Source organism: Scardinius erythrophthalmus (genome assembly GCF_964197995.2).
Source record: "Scardinius erythrophthalmus genome assembly, chromosome: 13".
NCBI classification, from domain to species: Eukaryota; Metazoa; Chordata; class Actinopteri; order Cypriniformes; family Leuciscidae; genus Scardinius; species Scardinius erythrophthalmus.
In genome coordinates, this window is record NC_138233.1 from 19,886,974 (window position 1) to 19,911,296 (window position 24,323).

Here is a 24,323-nt window from a genome sequence, read left to right on the forward strand (position 1 = left end):
CCAGTGTAGGCAGGCAAAATGCTTGACACGGTAGAGAGATGGTTTGTGTCATTTGTTGCTTTATCACGTCACACCTGTTTAGGACACGCAGTCACATTTAATAATCCCTGTATCCCTAGCCTTATTTTACCTTTTAGGACCTTACTTTTTTTATTATTTTTATTATTATTATTCTTAAACTCTGTCACTTCTCAAGTGTCTCTTTTCCTTACTTCCCCTGACTGTCATGAATTACTCCATTGACTTTTTTCCTAACAGAACTCTTGCCTTGTTTCAAAGCTCTGAACAGTTTGGATTGTTTGGGTTGGTCAAACAGACAGGAAGTCAATCAGTCTAATTGTTACTATCACTCTTCTTCGATGTCCTCTCCTACTCTCCTGTAGCTTTTTGTCCCATGTATCACTCTGACATAAATACTTGCATCACTCTGTGCTTTTGTCAGTGGCTACCCAACCAGCTAACATGTACCACAGTTAGATTCTATAAACAATAATTAGACCCCTCCAGTAATTTGAATTATTTAAAGGAAGTGAGCACCCGCTGTAGGGAGTCGCTAATGTTTGTGACACTAATTAAGCAGCCTTTCAGGCCAGAGATGAGCATACGCTGCTCATCTGCCCCCTGCTTCCTCACAGGTAGGTGTCGCTTCCCTTCCAAGAATGCCACGTGTCAATTAAAATGGCTAACGGGGAGAAATTTTGTGTCATTGATGTCAATGTGATAATGATGTCAATTATTCAGTTGTCAACTTTAAAAATGGTTTTATAATTATAGCCTAATGAACTCCGTTAGATGAGAAACATGGTCTTTATTGATCAATGTAACTTGGAAAATGTGAAACGATACATTGTGTGTAGAGGTTATATCACAAGCTAATTTGTATTACAGGTCCGTAGAAAGACTGAAAACATAAGAAAAAACATAATTACTCTATTACACTCTATTAATACATTGTAAAGCAATTTTTTATTAATGACTGCAGCTTGTTGAAAATGCTGTGAAAAGTATTTGCAGTTCAGACATTATCCAAATGAGCAGTGATGCTGGCTGAAAGTCAAGCTCTGCTGAACTTAGTCACACCGTCAGCTGTTATTGAAAATTAATGAAAATTAAACAACTATGCTCATTAATATAGAACATGCGGTCACAGGTGTGTTTATTTGCATTTTACTACAAATACAAATGCAGCTCATTAATTCAGAATCTACACTACCGTTCAAAAGTTTGGGGTCAGTACATTTTTTTTTAAAGAAGTTAATATTTATTTAGATGCATTTATAATGTTAAAAAAAATCTATTTTACGTATAATTGTTTATTTAAACTTACTGTACATCAAATAACAATCAAAAATATTAGGCAGCACAACTGTTGTTAATAACAATAAGAAATGCTTTTTTAGCAGCAAATAATCATATTAGAATGATTTCAGGATCATGTGTAATGATGCTGAAAATTCAACTTTGCCATTACAGAAATGAATTAAATTTAAAACATATTCATATTTAAAAAAAAAAACAATGTTTTGATTTCACAAGTCTCTTTCGAAAACATTAAAACAAAATCTTACTAACCCTAGACTTTTGAATGGTAGTGTATAATTAAAAAAAAAAAAATGTATTAAAATTCCTGATAGTTTAATATTCTGTTCTGCAGACCATAAATGTATTATGTGATTTATGTGGCAATCAATTTCCACCAGGAGAGTTAGTCTGTTTTATAGATACTTATTCATGCTGAGCTGGTCAACTTTCTGCTGAATCAAACAGCACATAGTCAGGATTCTAGTTACTGGAGCTTTTCACTTGCATATTTAATTGCGTGTCTACCACATTTCTCTTGTTTCTCTATCTCTACCCCCATAACTTTACTCCCACCCTTTCTTACCCATGATCTTCTTTTAATTTTCCTGTCCTCTTTGGTCTCTTGCCCACCTGTGTGCTGTACCATAGATGAAACGACGTCTTCCTTCCTCTGGGACATCCACTATCTTCATGCTGTCGCAGACTGCTAGCACTCACAGCTTTTCCTGGAGTGACTGAGGTCTCTCTGCCTGCTCCTCTTCTGCTTTTTGTCTCACTGTCCCTCCTCCTTTGGGTTGCCTGTCTGTATCTTCAGTGTCCTGCCTGCCGTCTCTCCACCCGTTTGTCTCTGCTCCCTCTTTGTAAGGTGGTGTTCTTCGCTAGCTCAAATGTGTTTGTCATGGGTTCTGGGTTTGGATTGTGAGTCAAACGGTGTATCGTGGTGGCAGTTTTTTGAGCGGGTGTTTGTCTTGAGGCGTTGTGCAAGAATTGTCCCCAAAAGCTGAGCCGCGCTGTTGGGTGGTCCTCAGTGTGCGTCTGTAAGGGCTGCAGGGTATGATGGGAATTCCTTCAGCTGCCTGTTCCAGGTGCCTGCTGTCTCTGCATGCCCAGCCAGGAGAATGCAGCACACAAACATACAGGGTTTCCTGCATGCATGCTCAGCCCAAACTACTCCACTCCCCACCCAAACCACTGACTTTGTGGGTGCATTTGGGCTGCTTGATTCAAAGTGAGATCTTGTGTGTATGTGAGAGAGAGTGTTTGTCTTGTTAGTGTTGGGGATAAAAAACAAACAAAACAAAAAAACAAGAAAGGGGCATTTTATTGATCATTTTATATATAATATAATATAATATAATATAATATAATATAATATAATATAATATTTATATATATATATATATATATATATATATATATATATATATATATATATATATATATATATATATATATATATATATATATAATGTGATATGCAATTTAAAAGGCAATACAGTCATAAAAATATTATCATAATTAAACATAAATACACCATAATGTGATTATTATTTCTTTCTTTTTTTATTCTATTTTTATAATTTGAAATTAGCCGCTAAATACAGTACAATAGCATGGCTTCGGGGTCCAAGGGCAACACCGGTTCTTGAATTAGTCAGAGTGGCGCTCAAATTAGTCTCATTGGTCTACATTGCCTCTATGGGTTCCAATTAGAATGTTACCCAAATATTGTATATGTATATATATAATATACACTCCCTTTCAAAAGTTTGGGGTCTGTAAGAATTTAAAAAAAATTTTTTTTTAAGAAGTCTCTGAAGAATACAGTAAAAACTGTAATACTGTGAAATTTTTATTACAATTTAAATAACTGTTTGTATTGTATTCCTTTGATTGGTTAAGCTGAATTTTCAGCATCATTACTCCAGTCTTCAGTGATACATGATCCTTCAGAATTTGTTATTATCAGTGTTGAAAAGACTTGTGCAACTTAATATTTTGGTGGAAACTATGTAATAGTTGTAATAGTTGTAATAGTACAAAACAAGTAATAAAAACTCAGTGAGTGTTTTAGCGCAATTTTCTGACGTCATGGGATCACAACACTAAGAGATAGTAAATCTTTGCCTGGATTTTTTTTGTGCGTTCCCGAGATTAGACCTTCCTTAACATAATGCCGAAAACCCGAAGTCTCTAGGTGGTCTGGTTGAGGAGTAGATAGAAGTGCAAGATTGGTGCACACAGACAGAACAGAAATCATGAGTTAACAATCGCAATTTTGTCCGGTGGAAAATTGCGCTAAAAATTCAGGAGTCTTTGATGAATGCAAAGTTCAAAAGAACAGCATTTATTTTAAATACAAATCTGTTATAACATTATAAATGTCTTTAGTCACTTTAATAAGTAGTATTTTCTTTGAAAAACAAAATCTTACTTTTACATTTACATTTACATTTTTATATGGTAGTGTAGTTAGGATCAATTATTTGGCACTACTTTAAAAGTAGATATACAAATAATAATTGTTAACTGAATCATTAAGGAACTGGAATCGGAAACCATCTCTTGGTGGGTTTATATTGTGAGTTTCTTTGAGTGTTGGCTGACTTTTGTATGGGTCAAAAAAGGGATGAGGGATTATGTTAGAAAAATGGCCATTATGAATTCTTCCATGAAAGTTAATCTGTATGGAAACTATAAACACGTTATTGTGTCCTCAAATATGAAATCTCATCGTTATAAACATCCTTCACCATGTTTTGTCTTATTTTTAAAGGATTTACTGTACCGCAGTTGTGTGTTTGAGTGGGTATGTGTGTGTCCGATCCATCGTGTTCAAGTGTCTTTCACCACCCCCTTTCAGAAAAAGCCGGGTCAGTCGAATGTTGGGGGCAGCCATTCCTCTCAGTCTTCAGCCAGACCCCTGCTCATGAGAACCTTTTCAGACGAGTCCAATTCTGTCAAATGAACAGGTACAAGACCCCAGACTTTTACAATCAGAGCCCCAATTGAGTGCCTGACCCTAGTCATCCACAAGGGATTTGCCTCGTAGTCGGTGCAGTTCCTCCCCTTGGGTTCAGTCGGGCCCCCTCTGTGGGATCCTTTTAATTTCCTCCGAATTCTGCTGTGGAAATTCTCCCTACCCCAGGATGAACTCACATCGGTTGGCTGAAAAGACATTTAGTCTTTGACTTAAGCAAAAGAACACACTACAGCTCAACAGTGACTGCCCACTTTGTGTTCCACAAGTACATCCCCATTGATTTTCTCCATAGAGATTTAAAAATTCTGCACCTTAGAGATTTAAAATTTCTTGAACTAAACTATCCAGCTCTGAGATTGATTTGATGCAAAAAGTATTTGAAAATGCGAAAAAGACATACAAATTTATCTTTGCGACTAATTTGTTTTCGGTAACACTTTTTTTACAGTGTCATTGTTACATGTTACACGTAGTTACTATAATTACATGCAACTAACCTTAAACCAAATCCTAACCCTATAGTAAGTACATGTTGTTAATTATTATTGCTCAGTACTTCACAGTACAATTACAGTGTAACAAAGACACCTTAAAATAAAGTGTAACCGTGTTTTCTTATTGGATAAATCACTAATGTCTTTTATGCTTTAACACCACAAAAATCCCATACCAACTAGTATTAAAAAGCTAGGTAGATAGCTTGCATTACTTTGCTAGCCTCTACAAGCCTGAAAGAATAACAGCCCTGTTCCCATTTCCTAACAGACTTCTCTGATTTGGGATTGGTTCAGGATTGTGTATAGTGTCTTACTTTACCAGGAATTTTGCAATGAAACAAGTTAACGTAATATTTTCTCTATGGAGATTTTTAATGGGGTTTTTACTTTTGAGAATCCTGCTGTTGCATTTTATATTAAAAAGGATCAAGAGTTACAGGACATATGTCCCTGTGGTATTTTCATATACCTAATTAACGTATGTATTTAATAAGTGACGCTACTATAATAATAGACCGCAGTGCAGTACTGTTGGCTGTAAGGAATAAAAAATAAACAAGCAGAAGGGGAAAAAAATGAATATTAAATGATCCTTTCAGCCTGCCAGGGGAAGCTCCGCCCCTCATTATGCTTTGCATGTGCTCCTCAAGTAACCTGTGATTGGGTCCGTATTAACTGACTAAACCAGTTATCTGTCGTGTTGTTCTGGTTAACCTCATTTATATGTGTGTGAATGACAACATGAGTGTGGTTGTTTTGTGCAATACTTTAATACACTGAAATGAAACAGCAGTGTCATGTTGGTCTTATCGTGTCTTTTGCTGTGTTGGGTATTTTGTGTGGTAGTTTGTAGTTTGGATTATTTTTATTTTTATTGTTTTGTGACTATCGAAGTTGGCTGTCTAACCTTTGTGGGACATTATTTTGGTTCCGGTGATTGTTCCCCTGCATTAATGCTTCGCATTTTGCATGCTGATATGGGTGTTTTGCATGTTCGCCTGTGCCTGAAGCTTTTGGGGTCAAATTTGTGATGGTTGTAATAAGTTATTGGTGAGGCTGTAGATAGGAAGTACTTACCAGCATTAAACTTGCTCTTCTGTTCTTCTCAGCTGTCAGAGGAAACTTCAACTTACAATGACAGGTAAAGTGCTCAATATGATCTAAGGAATGTTCTGGGTTCAACACAAATTGATCTTGGATAGCATCTACGTTCACCGACAAAGGAATTACGCCAGTAATGCATTACCAAAAATTCGTTGAACAATTTTGGCCACTAAAATAACACATTTTGTATGGAAGATAAATGTAAATTATAGACTTCCATTGGTAGCTGCTAATGCATTTGTAAATGCAAAATCAAAAGTGAATTATAGGTATGAAAGTTTTTCCTTTTTACTCTATTTTTGCTTGTCACTTAACATCGATTTCACAGTCAAGTTTAATTAAAAACCCATTTTGCCAGCGGTGCATTGCCCGTTTAATGTCTGTGGTAATTGACAGCATCTGAGACATAGAGGACTTGTTTTAAATCCAGGAACATTCCATAAACCAGGATTCAAATCCGCGTTTTATTTGGACTAATAATATGAGCGAATCATTCCTGACAACCAGATCCTCCTGTGATTAGGATGGTTCATTGGTGCAGATCAGTTTGATTTGATTTAGGGTTGGTATTGTGTACAGAATTGTCTGGGTTTATGTGTTTGGGTTGGTTATATTTGATAAATCAATCAAATAAGAGATTGACACATTGTTGCTATTCAGACTTTAATAAGACCTATCCTCTTCACCTGCTAAATAGCCTACTTTGTTACATATGTGCTAAACAGTTTTGTGCGCAGTGGTGATTTTTTTGTTGTTGTGTACACCACAGATGGCTGCTGTCACACCCCTCTCCTATAAGCATCTGATGGAGCGCTACTGATGGGCACGGACAGCTTTGGGTTAAGACTACTGATGGGACCCTCGCATCTTCCAGGGTCGCTGCCCTTCCTCCTGCCTGTTTAAATGAAACATGACAATGGAATCACCATAAACTGCTCAGACCAGCAGTCCTCTTTCCACCTTTTCTGTCATGTCCTTTCACTTCTCTCAAAGCCTCTCATCCCAGAACGATTCCACGAGAAATCTTTTCACTACGTTTTCTGCCCTGCCCTACTGCCATGTTCTCATATTCAACCGTATTGTGATAAATGTGTCGCTGGAGAAGTTGTCCGTAGCGCTCAACTGCTGCAGAATGTACCGACCCTGGTTCATTCCTTATTGGCTCTCTTGCATGAACCCCACCCCCCCAAAAATAATAATAATCATATAAATAGCCTTTTCCTTCGTCAACATGCTCTCTAGTTTTCTTTACTTTGTTAGCAGACAGTTGGCCCCTTTTGTGATCGGTTAACAGGTGTGATCACAATCCCAGATCATAGTTTAGAGTTTTGTGATGCGTAGCTGTTCGAGATCCCTAAATGTGAGCTCTCTCTAAGATGCTGCACTGAGGGCACTGACCCTATGGGTATAAAAGCTGCCTTTCAACAACTTGCTGTTTGTTCAACCACATGGAGTTCTGGGATATCCCACGGTGCCCAACAACTCTGTACATGTACGTGCGGGTGTGAAAAATCGTACTAAACGTACTTTCACAGTTTTCAATGTTACTCTTTGTTGAAACGGGGATCAGTTTACAGTTGGATTATAGATGTAAGAAATGTACTGGTGAAAAGTGGAAATTCTTGCTTGATGCCAAAAAAAAAAAAAAAAGCGGCCGACCATCTCTCTTCAGTTTTTTATTGAAGGTGAATTAGCCGTGGTAACGGCACATGCTAAGATAAGTCCTCAAAGCAAAGTTAATTGTGTATTTTCGGAGTGAACTTCACTGTTGAGCAATGTGTCAGCTCTAAATACCAGGCCAGAACTCAAAAACGCACTTTCACGTCCACATGCATGCATTTTACTGTTTTGAGGTTACTGAATGAATCACTTTAAAGGGTAAGCCCATGTTTGCCCCCTAGTGGTTAGGAGCGAATGGATCTTCATTCTACTTTCTTCACTTCTGAATACATTCCATATTCTACGTGCCATGATTTCGTCACAGTTTATATTATAATTGAATTATTTTATTCTTGACTATGTGATTCTTTTTTTTTTACATATTTATTGTACCTTGTAATTATACTCATTAATGTTATATTTTTGTCAGATGTATTTCCTTCTCTTAAATGCATCATTATCAGCTTGTGCCATTTTGATTTTTTTCATGATTTTTTTCCTGTGCAATCCGCTGTTGAACAGATTGGGTTTCTATATCTTGTAAGCCTGAGCAGAACCTGCAGACCAGCAGCTCTGGGCTCTTTCTCTGATCAGAGATCAGTCCTATAGATCCTATATGGTGTTAATGCAGCTGAAATCTCTGTGTCCCTTTAATATGAGCGATCTATTCCATTGTTCTTTCTGCTTGTAGCCCAAAATGGGTGTTAGAAGAGCCAGTGTGTTTCTTGATTGTTTCTCTTAAAACAATGCCATATGAAAAATGCCCCCATTCCAGCTTCAACTATCTTCAAGTGTGTGTGGATTATCCAAGGGAAAGTGGTGTGTGTTAGACCTCTGACTGTGTCATGATGCTAAGCATCTTAAGCTCAGCTCCAAAATTTGGGCCGGGCTTAATCCAGCTGTATCACAGCCCAGCGTAACCACCAGGCCTTCTTTTCATTTCTGATTACATCATGAATTAGCTTTCCAGAGAAAATATATCAGAGCTCTATTTGCTTATTAACTAGACATGTAAGGCCAGTTGGGGTGATGTTTTAATGTGAACATTAATCCAGCGTGAGCCCCTTTTCTCTCTCTCTCTCTCTCTCTCTCTCTCTCTCTCTCTCTCTCTCTCTCTCTCTCTCTCTCTCTCTCTCTCTCTCTCTCTCTCTCTCTCTCTCTCTCTCTCTCTCTCTCTCTCTCTCTCTCTCTCTCTCTCTCTCTCTCTCTCTCTCGCCTCTCTCTCTCTCTCTCTCGCGCTCTCTCTCGCTCTCTCTCTCTCTCTCGCGCTCTCTCTCGCTCTCTCTCTCTGTGCATGTGTGACCACTAATGCCACCACTGGACTGAACCCTGGTGAGCACATACACACTCACCAAGATGAAGACATTCATGTGTTTGTTCAGCTCAGTTTAAGAGGGGTAAATGGAACTTGCCTGCAATGTTTGAAATTTCCAAACAGACCTTTAAATTACTTCAGAGATGCTATTTTCAAAGCTTATGATAATTCTTGGATTCTCATGTTGCCTGAATATATATAAATATATATGAAATTATTTGATTGTATTTTTAATGAAACTTTTTGAGCCACTTTTTGTAAGAAAAAGAAAAAGTAAAAAAAATAAAGCAGAAAAAAAGGCAGCCTGATTGTGGAGCGTGAGGCAGGGCTGAGGTGTGTTGCTGTGAAATGAGTCATGGCACTAACTCGGTCAGCCCTGCTCCCTCCATTATGTCCCTCAGGCTCCAGCTGATCTGAATGTACCTCTCAAGACCAGTCTGTTTCAAACTTTTCTCAAATAAAAGCTGTTTTGAAAGAAGACATTTGTGTTTGACGCTTTATCTTTTTTGCCTAGGATTTCTCTGATATGTTGAGTTCAATTGTTGTTCTTGTTTTTACAGTTTTTTTTAAACGGCTGCTTGTTTAATTAAATATGCAATATGCAGGGCTTCAAAGTAAATTATACCTCATTACATTATTTGTTTGTTTAAAAATTAATGTGTCATGCCATAGAGACTCGTTATTGGACAAAACAAGCTAAAGATGATTTAAATTTTAAAGAAATGCTAACCAGTTACAGGACCTGATGTGATGATGTTTATATATATATATATATATATATATATATATATATATATATATATATATATATATATATATATATATATATATATATATATATATATATATATATATGTGTGTGTGTGTGTGTATATATATATGTATAAATGTGTGTGTATATATATATGTGTATGTATATGTGTGTATATATATATATGTGTGTATATATATGTATATATATATGCATGTGTATATATCTATATATATGTGTATATGTATATATAGATATATATGTATATGTGTATATGTATATATATGTACATGTGTATATGTATATATAGATATATATGTATGTGTATATAAATATATATGTACATGTGTATATAGATATATATGTATATATATATGTGTGTGTATATATATGTATATATGTGTGTATATATATGTATATATGTGTGTATATATATATATATATATGTATATATATGTATGTATGTATATGTATGTATATATGTGTATATATGTATATATATAAAAAATATATATGTGTATATATAAAAAAATATATATGTATATATGTATATATGTATATATATGTGTGTGTATACATATGTATATATATATGTATGTATGTATGTATGTATGTATATGTAAGTATATATGTGTGTGTGTGTGTGTGTATATATATATATATATATATATATATATATGTATATATGTATATATGTATATATATTATATGTATATATATTATATGCATATATATTATATGCATATATATTATATGCATATATATTATATGCATATATATTATATGCATATATATGTATATGCATATATATGTATATGCATATATATGTATATGTGTATATATATGTATGTATATGTGTATATATATGTATGTATGTGTATATATATGTATGTATATGTGTATATATATGTATGTATATGTGTATATATATGTATATATATGTGTATATATGAAGAGTTCAGATGCAAAAGCCTTTAAGTGCCATCTGAAATTTTCTTCTAGAATGATTATTTTTATCAAGCTTGTATATTTAAGTTCAGTAATTTCACTTAAATGCCAATGAAAATTACCTATTAATTATCATTTAAGTGAAATTACTGAACTTAAATATACGATCTTGATAAAAATGATCATTTTAGAAGAAAATTTCAGATGGCACTTAGAGGCTTTTGCATCTGAACTCTTCATATATGTATATATATGTATATATATATATATATATGTGTGTGTGTGTGTGTGTGTGTGTGTGTGTGTGTGTGTGTGTATATATATGTGTGTATGTATATATATATATATATGTGTGTGTGTGTGTGTGTGAACTTCAACTTTTATTCATAAACATTAAGGTTTTATGTTGAAGTTTACATGAATATGTATGGGATAATGTGCATCCAGCCGGTTGTTATCTCAGAATAAACCCAGACAGAGTGATCAGGTCTTACATCAACTTGAATAGGTTTATTCTGAAATAACAACCGGCTGGATACACATTATCCTAGTTATTACACGGCTACTTGCCACATAAGTAAATAAAATACACAGACTATCTGAGTTTAAATATTTTATTAGGTCTTTAAATGCGAAGCTTCAGCGGAGAGAGCAGTTGCAGCGCGGCAAGTTCAAACTAGACGGACATTTAAGGGATAAGGTACAGTCATACCACTTATTACACAGCATTTCGCTACATAAATAATTATGGGGATATTGATTTTGATATTGTTTTGAGATTAAACTTTTAAAATCTTACCTGTTTGTTATCTGTTTGTATAATCCAATGGTTTACAAAACAATAGTCGCAAAATGGCAGCAGCTGCGTTTGTTTGAAACGAGAGAGCGAGTCCACGATACTGGATGACGAAATTAAATAACTACACAAAATATTTATTTGACTGTTATATATAAACGTTCCAAAGCATATAGCGCTGCTGACTTCAGTAACCCGGATGAGCCTGTTATCTTTTTATCGGGAAATAACATGCCGCTGGATGGCGTGATTGATCAATCAGAATCAAATATTCCACAGATCTGTGTAATAAATACTGATATCTTAATAATGATATATTTATACATTCATACATTTCTACCTAAAATCCTAAAAATGTTCATGAGTAAAAGTGGAAGTTCATAATAATAAAAAAAGAGTGATAACTTACGGAAAATCTTCCTTGTCCATGTTATTTTTGTGGTATTGTCCTTTATTTGTCTTCAGATGTTAAAGTTAATCTCTTCTACTCTCCAACAATTGCAGAGGATGTGTAAAATGAATAAAGATTGTAATGCCATATGCTATTTCAAATCAGCAGTCTCTCATGGACATAGGATGTGGTTGTAGAAGCATAAATAGTGTGTTCTTTGTCAACAATGCCTCTTATTCATGTAGCTGTTTGTCTTTGTGCAATTTTCCCACACGTCATGCTTTTCTGTATTCTGAACAATGAAACTTCTTAGTCTTGGAAGAAAAAATAGTTTTGCAGTCAATAGTGATATTCAGAACAGACTGCCTGTGTGCGTGTGTGTGTGTGTGTGTGTGTGCTTGTAAGGCTGAGAACGGGTGTAATACAGCATGCAGAGATCCTTTACAGCAGTGAGAAAGTCACTGCCTATGAGGGAAAACCGACCAATGAGGAGGGTGGAGATCAGCAGTGGGCGGGGTCTAAACTCCACAGTGGAGTAAGTCAATGGGGAGGGAGTTGGCGGAGTGTCAATAGTCTGAGTCTAGCAGCGATGCAGATCTGACGCACTCTATCTCACAGGAGTTTGCAGCCGGATGGAGTGTGTGTGGTGTGTGTTTTAAGAGAGCAGACCGCCAGCACTGTGGACAGGAAACCCTTTTTTCACTTTTGGATCAGGAGGACCTCATCCTCTCTGCCCCCTCCCTTATGTGTGTGTGTGTGGTTTTTGTAAGCTGAGATGTGATATTGCAGTGCTCACCAGCTGCAGCAGGCTGTTTGCCATACAGTAGATATTTCCAGATAGCGTTTCCTCCAGCGGGGGACTGTCCGTGCTGCTGGAGTTTCTGGATGCACTTGCTCCTTCTCAAGGTGACTTGAGGAGTTCACAGGCACGGAACTGAAGTGGCGCCTCAGCTGGGATCTGATCTGTGGAGGTAGTGAAATGAATCCTTGGTGGAGTAGGATGTGAGGGCCTGACAGGCCCAGAGTCAAGTCACTCCTCTCCGGGAACAGCCAGGGAATGGGCTCGGCCTCTCCTCAACAGCCCCAAAAAGACATGGAGGGCTATTACAACCTTTTGCAGGCAGGCTCGGAGCTGGAGAGCACGCTGCAACGTGAGTATATGTTTACATGTGTCTTTAAAATTACCACTTTTACTTCAGGAGAGCAGGTTCTCAGGATGTTCACTGGTGTGTTATGTAGTATTGCTGGGATTATGTATGTTATTTATAGTTTTGGCCATAACCTAGATCTGATATTTGATAATCTGCTTGAATGATGTGTAAGATTCAATCTTTCTGTAATGACATGCATTGGGAATTCCAGAACCATATGTTGGAATTCTGCACGGATAAACAGTTTTCTATTGAAACGCATAATGTTTCCATGAAATCTCAATATTATGAGTGTTTTGATGGGCTTATACAGTAAGCTTTCAGTTTATAATCATACAATGTGAATTTGGGCCAGCAGCGAGATTTGAAAATAGAAGTTGTACTGTCCATTTTAAAAACAAGGCACGTTGAGACACAGAAAGTAGAGCACCAGTGTTATTAACCCCCTGATCTGCTCTCTGTCTCTCAGTTCGGCTTTAAACCCAGAGGATGTTCCTCAGACAATGACTCAGCATCTTCATTTTTAGCCAGTGTCTTTCCACAGGCGTCACTTAAATGCATTTAAAGGTCCAAGTCTGAATCACTCAATTCTGTTGTGTGTTATGTAATATTTACTATAATGCATTATGTAATGCTTCGGATTCCTCAAAGTGATTGTGTGGATTAGCATTGGCAGTGTGGCTCGGGTCATTGGCATCTGTCTCCATGTTGGTGTTTTTTTATGTGAGTGTGAGTGTCATGTCTGTGTTAAAGTAACGCTGTGGAAAGGTGTTTATTATGTTGTAATGATGCTGTGTAATACGAGACTGTAGTCCCTCTCAGGCCGAGACAGGTTCACAACAACAACAGAGTCATTGTGAACACATGTCTGGCTGGTGCCAGAATGTGTTCAAAGAAAGTCAGATGTTAGTATTCCTCAGTATATCTGACACAATAAGTTTACAATTATGATGAAGTGTATTTAAATCTCAACTTGCTTTCTGAGTTGCCTTTCAATACTCTGTGTTGTTAATCCTCAGATCTGAACTCTCACCCCTTCATTCCCACAAGCACATACATTAGATCTGGCTTTAAATGTTAATGTGTTAGTTCAGCCAAAAATGATCTTTCACGTTCATCTTCGGAACACAAATGAAGATATTTTTGATGAAATCTGAGAGCTTTCCGTCTCTCCATTGGCAGTCTACGCAACTGAAACTTTGACGCTACAAAAAGTTCATAAAGAGATTGTAAAACTAGTCCATTATAAAACATAGTCCATGATTCATTGTCAAGGTGATTTTTATTGAATATACAGTATGATTTTTAGTAAAGTCAGGTGTAGTTCATCACATTAAAGGGGTTGTTCATTCAAAAATGAAAGTTCTGTCATCATTTAAGTTGTTCCAAACCCGTATAAATGTATGTGTTCTGCTGAACACAACGTAAGATATTTTGAAGAATGTAACCAAACAGTTAATGGGGCACCATTGACTTCCATTGTATTTTTTTTTTGTTTTTTTGCCATAAGTCAATGGTGCCCTATATCAGCTTATTTGTAACAAACATTCTTCAAAATATCTTATTTTGTGTTCAGCAGAACAAATAAATTCACAGAGGTTTGGAACAACTTGAGGGTGAGTAAATGATGACAGAACTTTCATTTTTGGGTGAACTATCCCTTTAACCACTAACATTTGACAACCAGTACATTTCTTTTTTGTGTAATGTTTTACTTGGTATATTTCCACTTGGCTTGATAGGTAGCACATACAGGTGTAAGTGTAACTAAAGTGTCAAAATACTTTTGAGCTTGTGAATCGAAAAAACATGTTTATCTAAGCTTGTGTCACTGTCTGTGGTTTAGTGTTTTTTCTAGAAAAGTTCATGCAATAATCCTCTTAACATTCAAGCCCATTTAAAAATATCTACAATGATGTTTGTGAAACAATCAGAAATGGTTATTTAGTCTACTCAGAGGTATTATTATTATTATTATTATTATTATATTTTTTTTGGAACAGCACAGTTTGAATTAACAGCCTTTCTCAAAATGCATCAATGCATTTAATATATACTTCAGCCTTTAAAAATCAAATATAAACACAACAATCACAACACTGCAATTATGCAACACTGAAACCAAAAAATACTTCTTTTTTTTTACTGTATTTTAAACCTGTTTTGTCTTAATCTGAGCATATTTGAGACAAACAACCTGTCTCTTACAGGACAGATCAAAGTCTATATGTAGTTACTGAATATTCGATATGTAAAGCAGTACAGGTTTGTTTAGTGAGAAGCCTTCTGAGTAAAGGCCCGTTCACACCAAGAACGATAACTATAAAGATAATGATAAATATAGCTGCAAGCAGCCATTACCGGGGCCAAGCAGAATAAGACGACAAGACATGCCAACATGTCTGAAAGTGCCAGACCAACTGCAACAATGAGCAATTAAAGACATTTAAAGAGGATTTTAGGCAAAATGCCTGAAAAATCATAGAAACAATAATTAAAATTATGATTTAATGGATTATCAGTTTCGACAAATAGGTGGCGCAGTTACAAAACTGATATGATGTGGTCAGAGTGAAGTGACAATGACACATACAAAGTTTGGTGTCAATATGTCAAGTTATTGCAGAGATAAAGCCTGAATAGTGCTATTAGCATCATGCCTCAACTTTGCTGCTGCGCTATATGAAAACTGTTTCGTCTATCGACACGAAATCGGACAAACGGTCTAGGAGGAGTTCGAAAAAATAGGTTTTGACTGAAAATCAAGATGGCGGACAGGAAGTTCGGCCAAATAAGGAAAACTTGGTATCTATGTTCTCGGCTTGACCCAAGGAATATGTGCAGTGGCATTTCAATAGCCAGATTTATTCAAAAGTTATTAGCCTTTTTGGAAATTTTGTTATAACTTTTGACCACTAGGTGGCGCTGTTTCGAAATATTTTGTATTGAAGTCAATGGGAATTTCATGTTTTGTTCTATTATAGCGTCATTAAGAGGCTCAGTCCCACCATTTTTGTATGTGTCCTCAGAGTGAGCCCATACATATGTGTCAAACCTAGCATGTTTGGTATCGTTGGACTCGGCAAGGATTCAGGAGTCTAAAAAGATGAGTTTCGTGAAAATAAGTTGACCACACCCAAAGTTATAAGCATTTGGAGAAAAAAAATTCACCACTTGGTGGCGCTGTTTCGAAACTTCTCAGGCTCCTTCAGGGCATTGTGCTGATGACCCATACCAAGTTTCGTAATAATCCGTTCATGCGTCGTTAAAATACAGCATTTTAGCACAAAATTCAAAATGGCCGATATGGTAAAATTGGATATCAGTCGACTCGGCACTTTGGACAAACTGTTCAAAAGTTATAAGCAAAAATAGCCATTTTTCATATCTCCGGACCAGTAGGTGGCGCTGCGCCGAAACGCAGCATGTAGCCTCAGGTCATGCTTGTGAGGATATGTACCAAGTTTGGTCTGAATCCGATAAAGCGTTGCGGAGATACAGCTTTACGTCTGTTTTTGCAAGCGCTACGTAAAATTTATTCGTGGGTTTTTCGAAAACGGTTTGACGAATCAACTTGAATTCCATAACTTTTTGTCGGCATGGTCTGGAGATGATCTGGTTAAATTTTCGTGAAAATCGGAGAAACGGCCTAGGAGGAGTTCGAGCAATCGAATCGGCTTGAGCTAGGGAATAAGAGGACAAAATAATTTTGTTGATAGGCCTTACGGTTCAAAATTTATTAGCATAAACATGAGTGCAACTTTGGACAGTTGGTGGCGCTAGAGGGATTGGTTTTAAGACACCAAATTTGCTATGGTGATTTTTCAGACTGTCCTTTATCAGTGTGCCAAATTTCATAACTTTCCCGCAATCGGTTCTATGGGCTGCCATAGACTCCCAGAGCGGAAGAAGAAGAAGAATAAGAACGGGAACAGATACAATAGGTGTAACTATATTAGCGTAGACACCAGCTTACGATGTCGTGACGTTCTGCACTCTAAGCGTGCGCTGTAGTTTTGTCACCTGTCGCTTTAAATGCGTGAGCTCTTTAAAGTAGGATGGATTCTGATTGGCTGTCGATGTTTTTATCGTTCAACTGGAAAAAAATCATTCAGAATGTGATTCCCACGGTATTGTTTCTCTGTGCTGTTATTTTTGTAGTTGTGGTGTGGACTCCTATTCTTTTATTTTTAGAACGATTTTTAGAACTATATCTTTATAATGGTGTTAATGGGGCCTTTAGACATGCCACATCACATGGACGGAACCAGAATGTTTATTTTGCACAGACTGGATGAAATCTCTTTTACACACCCTCAAAGGAGTGTAAGCTGTGGTTTTCTATCTATGTTGTTTTATAAGGGCGATCCTGCCTAATGTTAACAGTGTCAGGCCAATGCTGAGGTTTCTTATAAAGCCTGAAGTCACATGAAGAACAAACAGAGAACGATGAGCAAATAAGCTACTCCAGTTATTAGTGCATAAACAGACTCAATGAAAAATAGGAAATGTCTAAATATATTAATTTGATTAATCTTTTCACAGACCTTAAACTCTATTTTTATCATTGCATAGTTTAGTCTAGTTTAAATACATCTCACTAAAATTGACTACAATTATTTATTTATCTTGAATAAAAGGGTTCCCAAAAGTCTCATTAATTTAGATTTTGAGGTGTATATATACTGTAATGTTTTAAACTATCGAAACTGTCTCGAGTGCCATTAAATATTCTGTCGGGACTTCATTCACATTCATCTCTGCCCCAGCAACATTGTACCTGTCGGAAACTCATTAAACTTTAACGTCAGCATTCATTTTTTATTATAATAGGTTAAGTTATATAGCTAGCAGTTTTTTTTTACACATTACAACATGTTTGTTAGCATTCTGCTAGACATGACCCTATATTTAAGACCAATAGCATGTTTAACCACCCCACACCCTTAAACACACATTTCTTCTCTTCTCTAGTTTGCTTACAGTTGTCACATAAACCTGGCCTTGTATATTATATTTACATATAATATACGTTTGGCTCCTTGATGAAGTGCTTGAAGTCACTTTGGAAAAATGCTTATGAATACATAAATGTAATTGTGTGTGTGTTTTTATTTGAATCTATCATGGTTATAGTATAGAATGTGGGGGCCTTATAGTAGGAAAAAAGAAGCTTGATTTCTGTGTAACTTGATAAAGACCTGGAATAATCAATCTCTTCTACAGCGTATTGTGTTTCCCCTGGCGGAATTCATTTGTTTTTGTTTGCCGCAGACATAGGAAGTGAGTTGATGGTGAAGTCACTGGAGACCAGTGTTGCTGTATGTGTAATTTGAACACATCCTCTATTTTCAGCCTCCACTTTCTGTGTATTGTAGCATGAGACGAGGCTCAGAGGAAACCGAACCACCGTCTATGGCTTCAGTCCATCCTGATGGTTCTGCAGGCATGAATGCTTAAGACTCATTCCCACTTACTACTAATGTTGTCAATATTACTGAGGAGTCCATTAACAGATAATAACTTTTGCATTTTATATAGCACTTTGAATTAGAGCTGTACTTTGTACATAAGAACACTGGGTGGTGCTGGTCCTCAAATTTCACATAACTCTGACAAAGCCACACAAACTCACAGAAATGACCTAAAGCTTGCTGCTGCATTATTTATGTTTGTGAATTATATGTCTCCTCAGAGGTCACAGTGCCTGTGAGTCTGCAGGAAGTGGCCGGCTACATTGAGAAACAAGTGGCCTATTTATCAGGTGGGGTTTCTGTTTTCTATTTTTTGGAGACGTAAAGTACATTATACATGTGGACTAATGGCTTGTCTCATCATATCAGATAAACTTCATTAGGATGAGATGTTTAAGATAGGATACATTTCAGCTGCCACAGAAATTGTCTTTGACTTAGTAATAATTTCATGTGTTTATTTGGATTCCAGGGGGATGTGGTGAGGACTCTAGTGTCATCATCACTCTCCCAGAATGCTCTGCTTTCAGTGACATTCCTGAAGAAGCCCTGGCCAAAGTTCTTTCATACCTCACACTGATCCCGAGGTCTGTGTCTAATATTTACAAGCCTCTCCATCTCACTGCATTGCAGTACATCAAAAGTCCCTTATGTATTCTCTTCACATAAAGCCTTGCAAAAGCCCTTACAGAAATTGAGCTGTTCAAATAAATGTATTCTCTATGGCAATGCAGAACTGTTAGATTTCTAAATATGCAGAGATCTGTGTAGTCACATTGCAGTCAGTACCTTAGGGTAAGAAAATGTATTTAAATGTATATGAATATACTGTATATATAGCAATGCAAAAAAATCCAGTGTACATTTTACATACATTATACATATTTACAATGCCAATGTTCTTAACCAAGAAGTTACTGTGATACCTGATGCATTTCACATGTTTTCAGAGCACGGCAACCTGGTGTAAAATTTATCATCATTTTAGACCGAAGATTAGATACTTGGACCTCAATCAAAACAGCACTGGCAAGGATAGCGGTGAGAGATTACAATGTTTTATTTATAATATATATATATATATTTTTTTTTTTATTGAAGCAAAAGGCTATGAAGTGTCATTTAGAATGATCATTTTTTTATTATTATTATTATTATTTTGTATTATAATGTATTATTTTAATTTGTTTATAATAATACACCAATGCAATGCATTGTACATAAAGGTTTTAAGTGTTGCCAAGGTTTCATATATATTTCTGAAGACATATATATATATATATATTATTTCTTTTACACCTTTTTTTGACTATTGATGTGTTTTTAGGATGCTTTTTTTCTAAAAGTTCAAAATCTGTGATATTCTTGAATATAATGATCCTAACATCATCATGTACTTTTAATTCAGAAAGTGAAAATAGTTGCAGCGTAGATGTTCAAGTCATTTGAACTGATTGCATATTTATTGTAGTTTTGAAAAGCTTAATAGAGCTAGGCAATAAATGAGCACAATTGACCCTTATTTGTCCTCTGGGGATTGAATGCACCACGCGCCTGTAGCCTATTTACTGCGCTCTGCTAAACTGCGCTTGTCGCTGTCCGCGGTGCTGAAGTGCATCAGCACAGTTACAGTACAGTACAATACAGTACAGTATGTGCTTACTGCCCATTTCTCTGAGCTTTAGCCTTAATAAATAACTAAATGCGGCAGCTCTGACTGAAGTTTGAATTTAATAACAGCTTGCAGAACAGTGTGTGAAATCCGAGCTCACTGCGAGGCAAAGGGAATGCATGAGTTAGCACAAACCATGCGCAGGTTTTTACATGATGACGCTCTTGAAGCGAGGGAGAGGTGAGGAGACCGCAGGAGAGACGGTGCTGCCACCCTCCCGACGCTGCGGCGATGAATCCTGCAGACCGTCCACTGCGCCGGGCACCGGGCTGCCACAGCAGGATGGGCGAGGTCTTAAAACATCCTCATAAAACATCGATAAATATGAGTGAGCGGAACTACAGGCGAGGACCCCCGAGGATCCGCCGCTCCACGGTAATGTGCCTGGAGTAGTTGCAGTAAAGAGTTGGACTGAAGTTTAGATGAGCTCGATGCGGCAGCGCGAGCTCATAGCGGTACACTGCGGCGCGACGGACGCCTTTAGCTTAGTCATTCGTCCTGGGTATGCTAGCGAAGGCGTTATTTATTCATGTAACCTATAAGGATATGTATTATTATGAATTCAAGCGAAATCCGAGGGAATATTGTCGCAGATGATGCTATGTTTACAAATACGTAAGGACGAATCAATGTCAAGTGGTGTCCTTTCAGTGTGCTAAGATAAACTATCGCGACTTCCTGTTTCTGTTGTCAAAGTAATAAATAAGGCTTGTTAGACCGATATGTTTCAAATACTTGTCATGTCATTCAGCTTATGTCGTCTCTATAAGCTGTTACTGTAGATGTCACTGAGAGCAGCTAAACAGACTGGTGATCTTATCATGTTAACTAGTTTTAGTGTTGTCTGATCAATTTGATTGACAGCTTGTTGATGTCTCTCCAGACTTGTTGTCAGTTGTCTTTGTGACTGATGTGTGCTGTCTATGTCGCTACGGGACATAGAGTAACATCACAATCAGTTCAATGAGTAATATTTGAACTTTAGAATTTGTACTTTTTATTGAGGTTTATTTCATGTACTGTATGTATCCCATATACAGTGAGGTCCAAAAGTCAGAGACCACATTGGAAATCTGGGATTTAAACCTGGAAATGGATAACAACAGAAAATATGAAGATTTAAAACAGAGGCATTATGATTTAGAGTGATTTCAGAAATATGATTCCGCGCCATTTCTAAATGACTAATCAGAATTTGTGACATTTGATCATGTGAACTCATTTTCACAGATGTCCAGATGATCTTAGAGCATACACCAGTTAGTCTCACTGTTAAAAGTACAATTTGCACAATCGTGCAAGCCAAATAATACATTTTTGTAAGGAAATAGGAAAGGATTGATAAGTGCTATAAATAAGTACGAGTTCTCATGTCTACTTTGAACTCCAAATGGTGAAAAATACATTGTAACCATATTTATTTATTTATTTATAATGCAATGAGAGACTTGCTGAGGCTAATTTCATAGCTAGCATTTATTTGGCCATGGACATTATTGTGCTGGAAAGAATTTAAATTAATAGTGAATAAATAATTGAAATTTATCATAGATTTAAAAACATGTAAAACATGTTTTTAATGGATTTTTATTTTAACATTGCGTCTGGGATGAAGGTAAAACAATAAAATCTATTAAAGGCAATTGAAAAATAGTAAAAGTAAAAGTTTCCATGGAAGTCAGCATTCCTTAAACATGTTAACATCCTTTTCTGTTTTTCCTTATATCCCTCATGTTTTAAGTGTTAAGCATGCCTTTATCTGTCCCTTAAGGTGGTCTGTCCTTGTGCGTCTGCCAGGCTGATTTCATCTCTCTCTGTCTTAGGCCTCATTCCCTGGAAACCTTCACCTGGTGTTGGTGCTGAGACCGACCAGCTTCTTCCAGCGTACCGTCACAGATCTCGGCTTCCGCTTTAGTCAAGAGGACTTCATGCTCAAAATGCCAGTATGACTCATTACAACCTCAATTCTTTGTAATTTTACAATCTCCGCGAACTGCAGTGACCCCACATGTGTGTCTGTTATTAAGGTGGTGATGCTCAGCTCTGTCACAGATCTGCTGCGGTACATTGATGAGAACCAGCTGACCTCAGAGTTTGGAGGAACTCTTGACTACTGCCACAGCGACTGGATAGTCTTGAGAACAGTAAAGAACGATGCAATGCATATGTTAACTTAATACACAAAAATATCTTGTTAAACAAGGCAGTCTCTTTGCTCGTTACAGGCCATTGAGAGTTTTGCAGTTTTGGTTAAAGACATTGCTCAGATGCTGCAGGCGTTTGGTACAGAGCTGGCTGAGACACAGTTATCAGAGGAGTGCAGTGCTATTGAGCTCCTCCTGATGTCACACACCGAGAAATACAGGAGACTTAAGGTACAGCTCAGTGAAGCGCTCGTGTGTAGGGAACGCTCTCAATAACATCAAAAGCCATTTAGCCTAGCATGTACAGTATATGTGACCCTGGACCACAAAACCAGTCACATGGGTAATTTTTTTGAAATTGAGATTTATTCATCAAATGAAATCTGAATAAATAAGCCTTCCATTGATGTATGGTTTGTTAGGATAGGACAATATTTGGCCGGGATACAACTATTGAAAATCTGGAATTCAGAAAATGCAAGAAATTCGAAACATTGAGAAAATGGCCTTTAAAGTTGTCCATTTATGTTCGCGATTGTGCTGCATTCACTCACAAAAATAAATGTTTTATATATTTACGGTAGGAAATTTACAAAATATCTTCATGGAACATGATCTTTACTTAATATCCTAATGATTTTTTTCATAAAAGAAAAATCGATCATTTTGACCCATACAGTGTATTGTTGGCTATTGCCACAAATATACCCGTGCGACTTATGACTGGTGATCCAGGGTCACATATGACTACTGTTCAAAGGTTTGGGTGTACAATGTAAAATTGTATTTTAATATGTTTTAAAATGTAATTTATTCTGTGATGACAAAGCTGATTTTTCAGCATCATTACTCCAGTCTTCAGTGTCACATGACACAATTCTTATTATCAATGTTGAAAACTGTTGTGCTGTTTAATATTGTTGTGAAAACCTTGATATATTAGTTTTCTTGGAATAAAAAGTTAAAATGAACAGCATTTATTTGAAATAGAAGTCTTTTCTGACATTTTATACGCCTTTACTGTCAGTTTTGATAAATTTAATGCATCCTTTTTCTTTCAAAAAATAATTTTACTGACCCCAAACTTTTGAACAGTAGGGTATAAAGTATAGTGTATATTCATTAAATAATATTTTTTTTTGTAATTGTCTAGTTTATTTTAAATGGTTCTGCGGTGAAAAAAAAAATATTATAAATATATAATTATCGTTCATCGTGCACTCTAAATTAATATGAGGTTAGTAGAGGGGCATGCAAACTCATTATAAAATAATTAGCAAAATGATTAGTAATAGTTTAGCATGTCAGAAATGGACAAAAATAGTAATAATGAAGGAATAATGTACTGGGTATGTAAAAGGTGATCTCTCACAGCCTCAGATTAAACATGGTGTCTACCCTAACTTCGGTCCTTTGTTTATACCACTTGCTTTTGCCAAGGAAAACATCAAAAATATTTGATGTACCAAACCTAGGGGAATAAACTATGATTAGTGTACACAGAACTTGCATTAAAAGAGAGCACAAAAGGTCTATTCCACCCCAGTCTGCAGTCACTTTTAGCTCCTGTCTAGTCTTTTCTTGAGTTTGTCCAGCCCCTCTGGGCTCGCACTGTTGTATTGTTCCACGATTTTGTGATGTCAATGATAGCAGTGTTGTTGTTGTTAATATTCATGGGTGAAGGATGCCATCAGATCTGTGATGAGGGAAGGGCGGCAGCTACTCTCTAACCTGGAGACTTCGAGGAAGGAGGCGGACGCTGACACGCGCTGGGACATGACACAGGACTGGGATACCATGCAGAGGTATAGAGTTTGATCCTCAAATTGTCTGCGTCACGAATACTTTACACACACATGTTCCTTTCCAAAATGATGTGAACTTTTTGAAGTTTCCTAACGTAGCTGTATGTGTTCTTGCAGGCTGCTGGCTCAGCTCACAGATATGGAGATGGCTTTTGATGGCTTCTTTGATAAACACCACCTTAAACTGCAGCAGTATTTACAACTGCTGAGATATGAGCACAGTTTTCAGGAGGTGAACTAACTTTCTGTCCCTAACATCGAAAACGGCTTCTGATTGTTTTGGGCATGATCACAGTATACTGATATACAACCTTGGCTCACAAACAAATGC

General features: G+C 36.6%; 2 protein-coding genes across 4 annotated transcripts in view; both read left to right on the plus strand.

The window, feature by feature from the left end:
- The window catches only part of atp11c (ATPase phospholipid transporting 11C (ATP11C blood group)), a 58,915-nt gene extending 50,908 nt beyond the window's left edge, over positions 1-8,007 (plus strand). Inside the window, exons 29-31 of one of the 3 annotated variants that reach the window (XM_081382916.1) lie at positions 4,166-4,274; positions 5,892-5,923; positions 6,656-7,520. In XM_081382916.1, the coding sequence (XP_081239042.1) occupies positions 4,166-4,270 (105 nt within the window). In that variant the 3' untranslated portion in view covers positions 4,271-4,274; positions 5,892-5,923; positions 6,656-7,520. Of the gene's footprint in view, positions 1-4,165; positions 4,275-5,891; positions 5,924-6,655 lie in introns of all 3 variants that reach the window. The other 2 variants (XM_081382917.1, XM_081382918.1) reach the window with 2 other exon arrangements.
- Positions 8,008-12,433: 4,426 nt separating this feature from the next.
- The window catches only part of mcf2a (MCF.2 cell line derived transforming sequence a), a 29,720-nt gene continuing 17,830 nt past the window's right edge, over positions 12,434-24,323 (plus strand). The window contains exons 1-9 of the mRNA XM_081382167.1: positions 12,434-12,897; positions 18,593-18,661; positions 18,844-18,958; positions 19,322-19,412; positions 21,867-21,986; positions 22,071-22,187; positions 22,269-22,418; positions 23,871-23,992; positions 24,110-24,224. Of these exons, the coding sequence (XP_081238293.1) occupies positions 12,804-12,897; positions 18,593-18,661; positions 18,844-18,958; positions 19,322-19,412; positions 21,867-21,986; positions 22,071-22,187; positions 22,269-22,418; positions 23,871-23,992; positions 24,110-24,224 (993 nt within the window). The 5' untranslated portion in view covers positions 12,434-12,803. The remainder of the gene's footprint in view (positions 12,898-18,592; positions 18,662-18,843; positions 18,959-19,321; positions 19,413-21,866; positions 21,987-22,070; positions 22,188-22,268; positions 22,419-23,870; positions 23,993-24,109; positions 24,225-24,323) is intronic.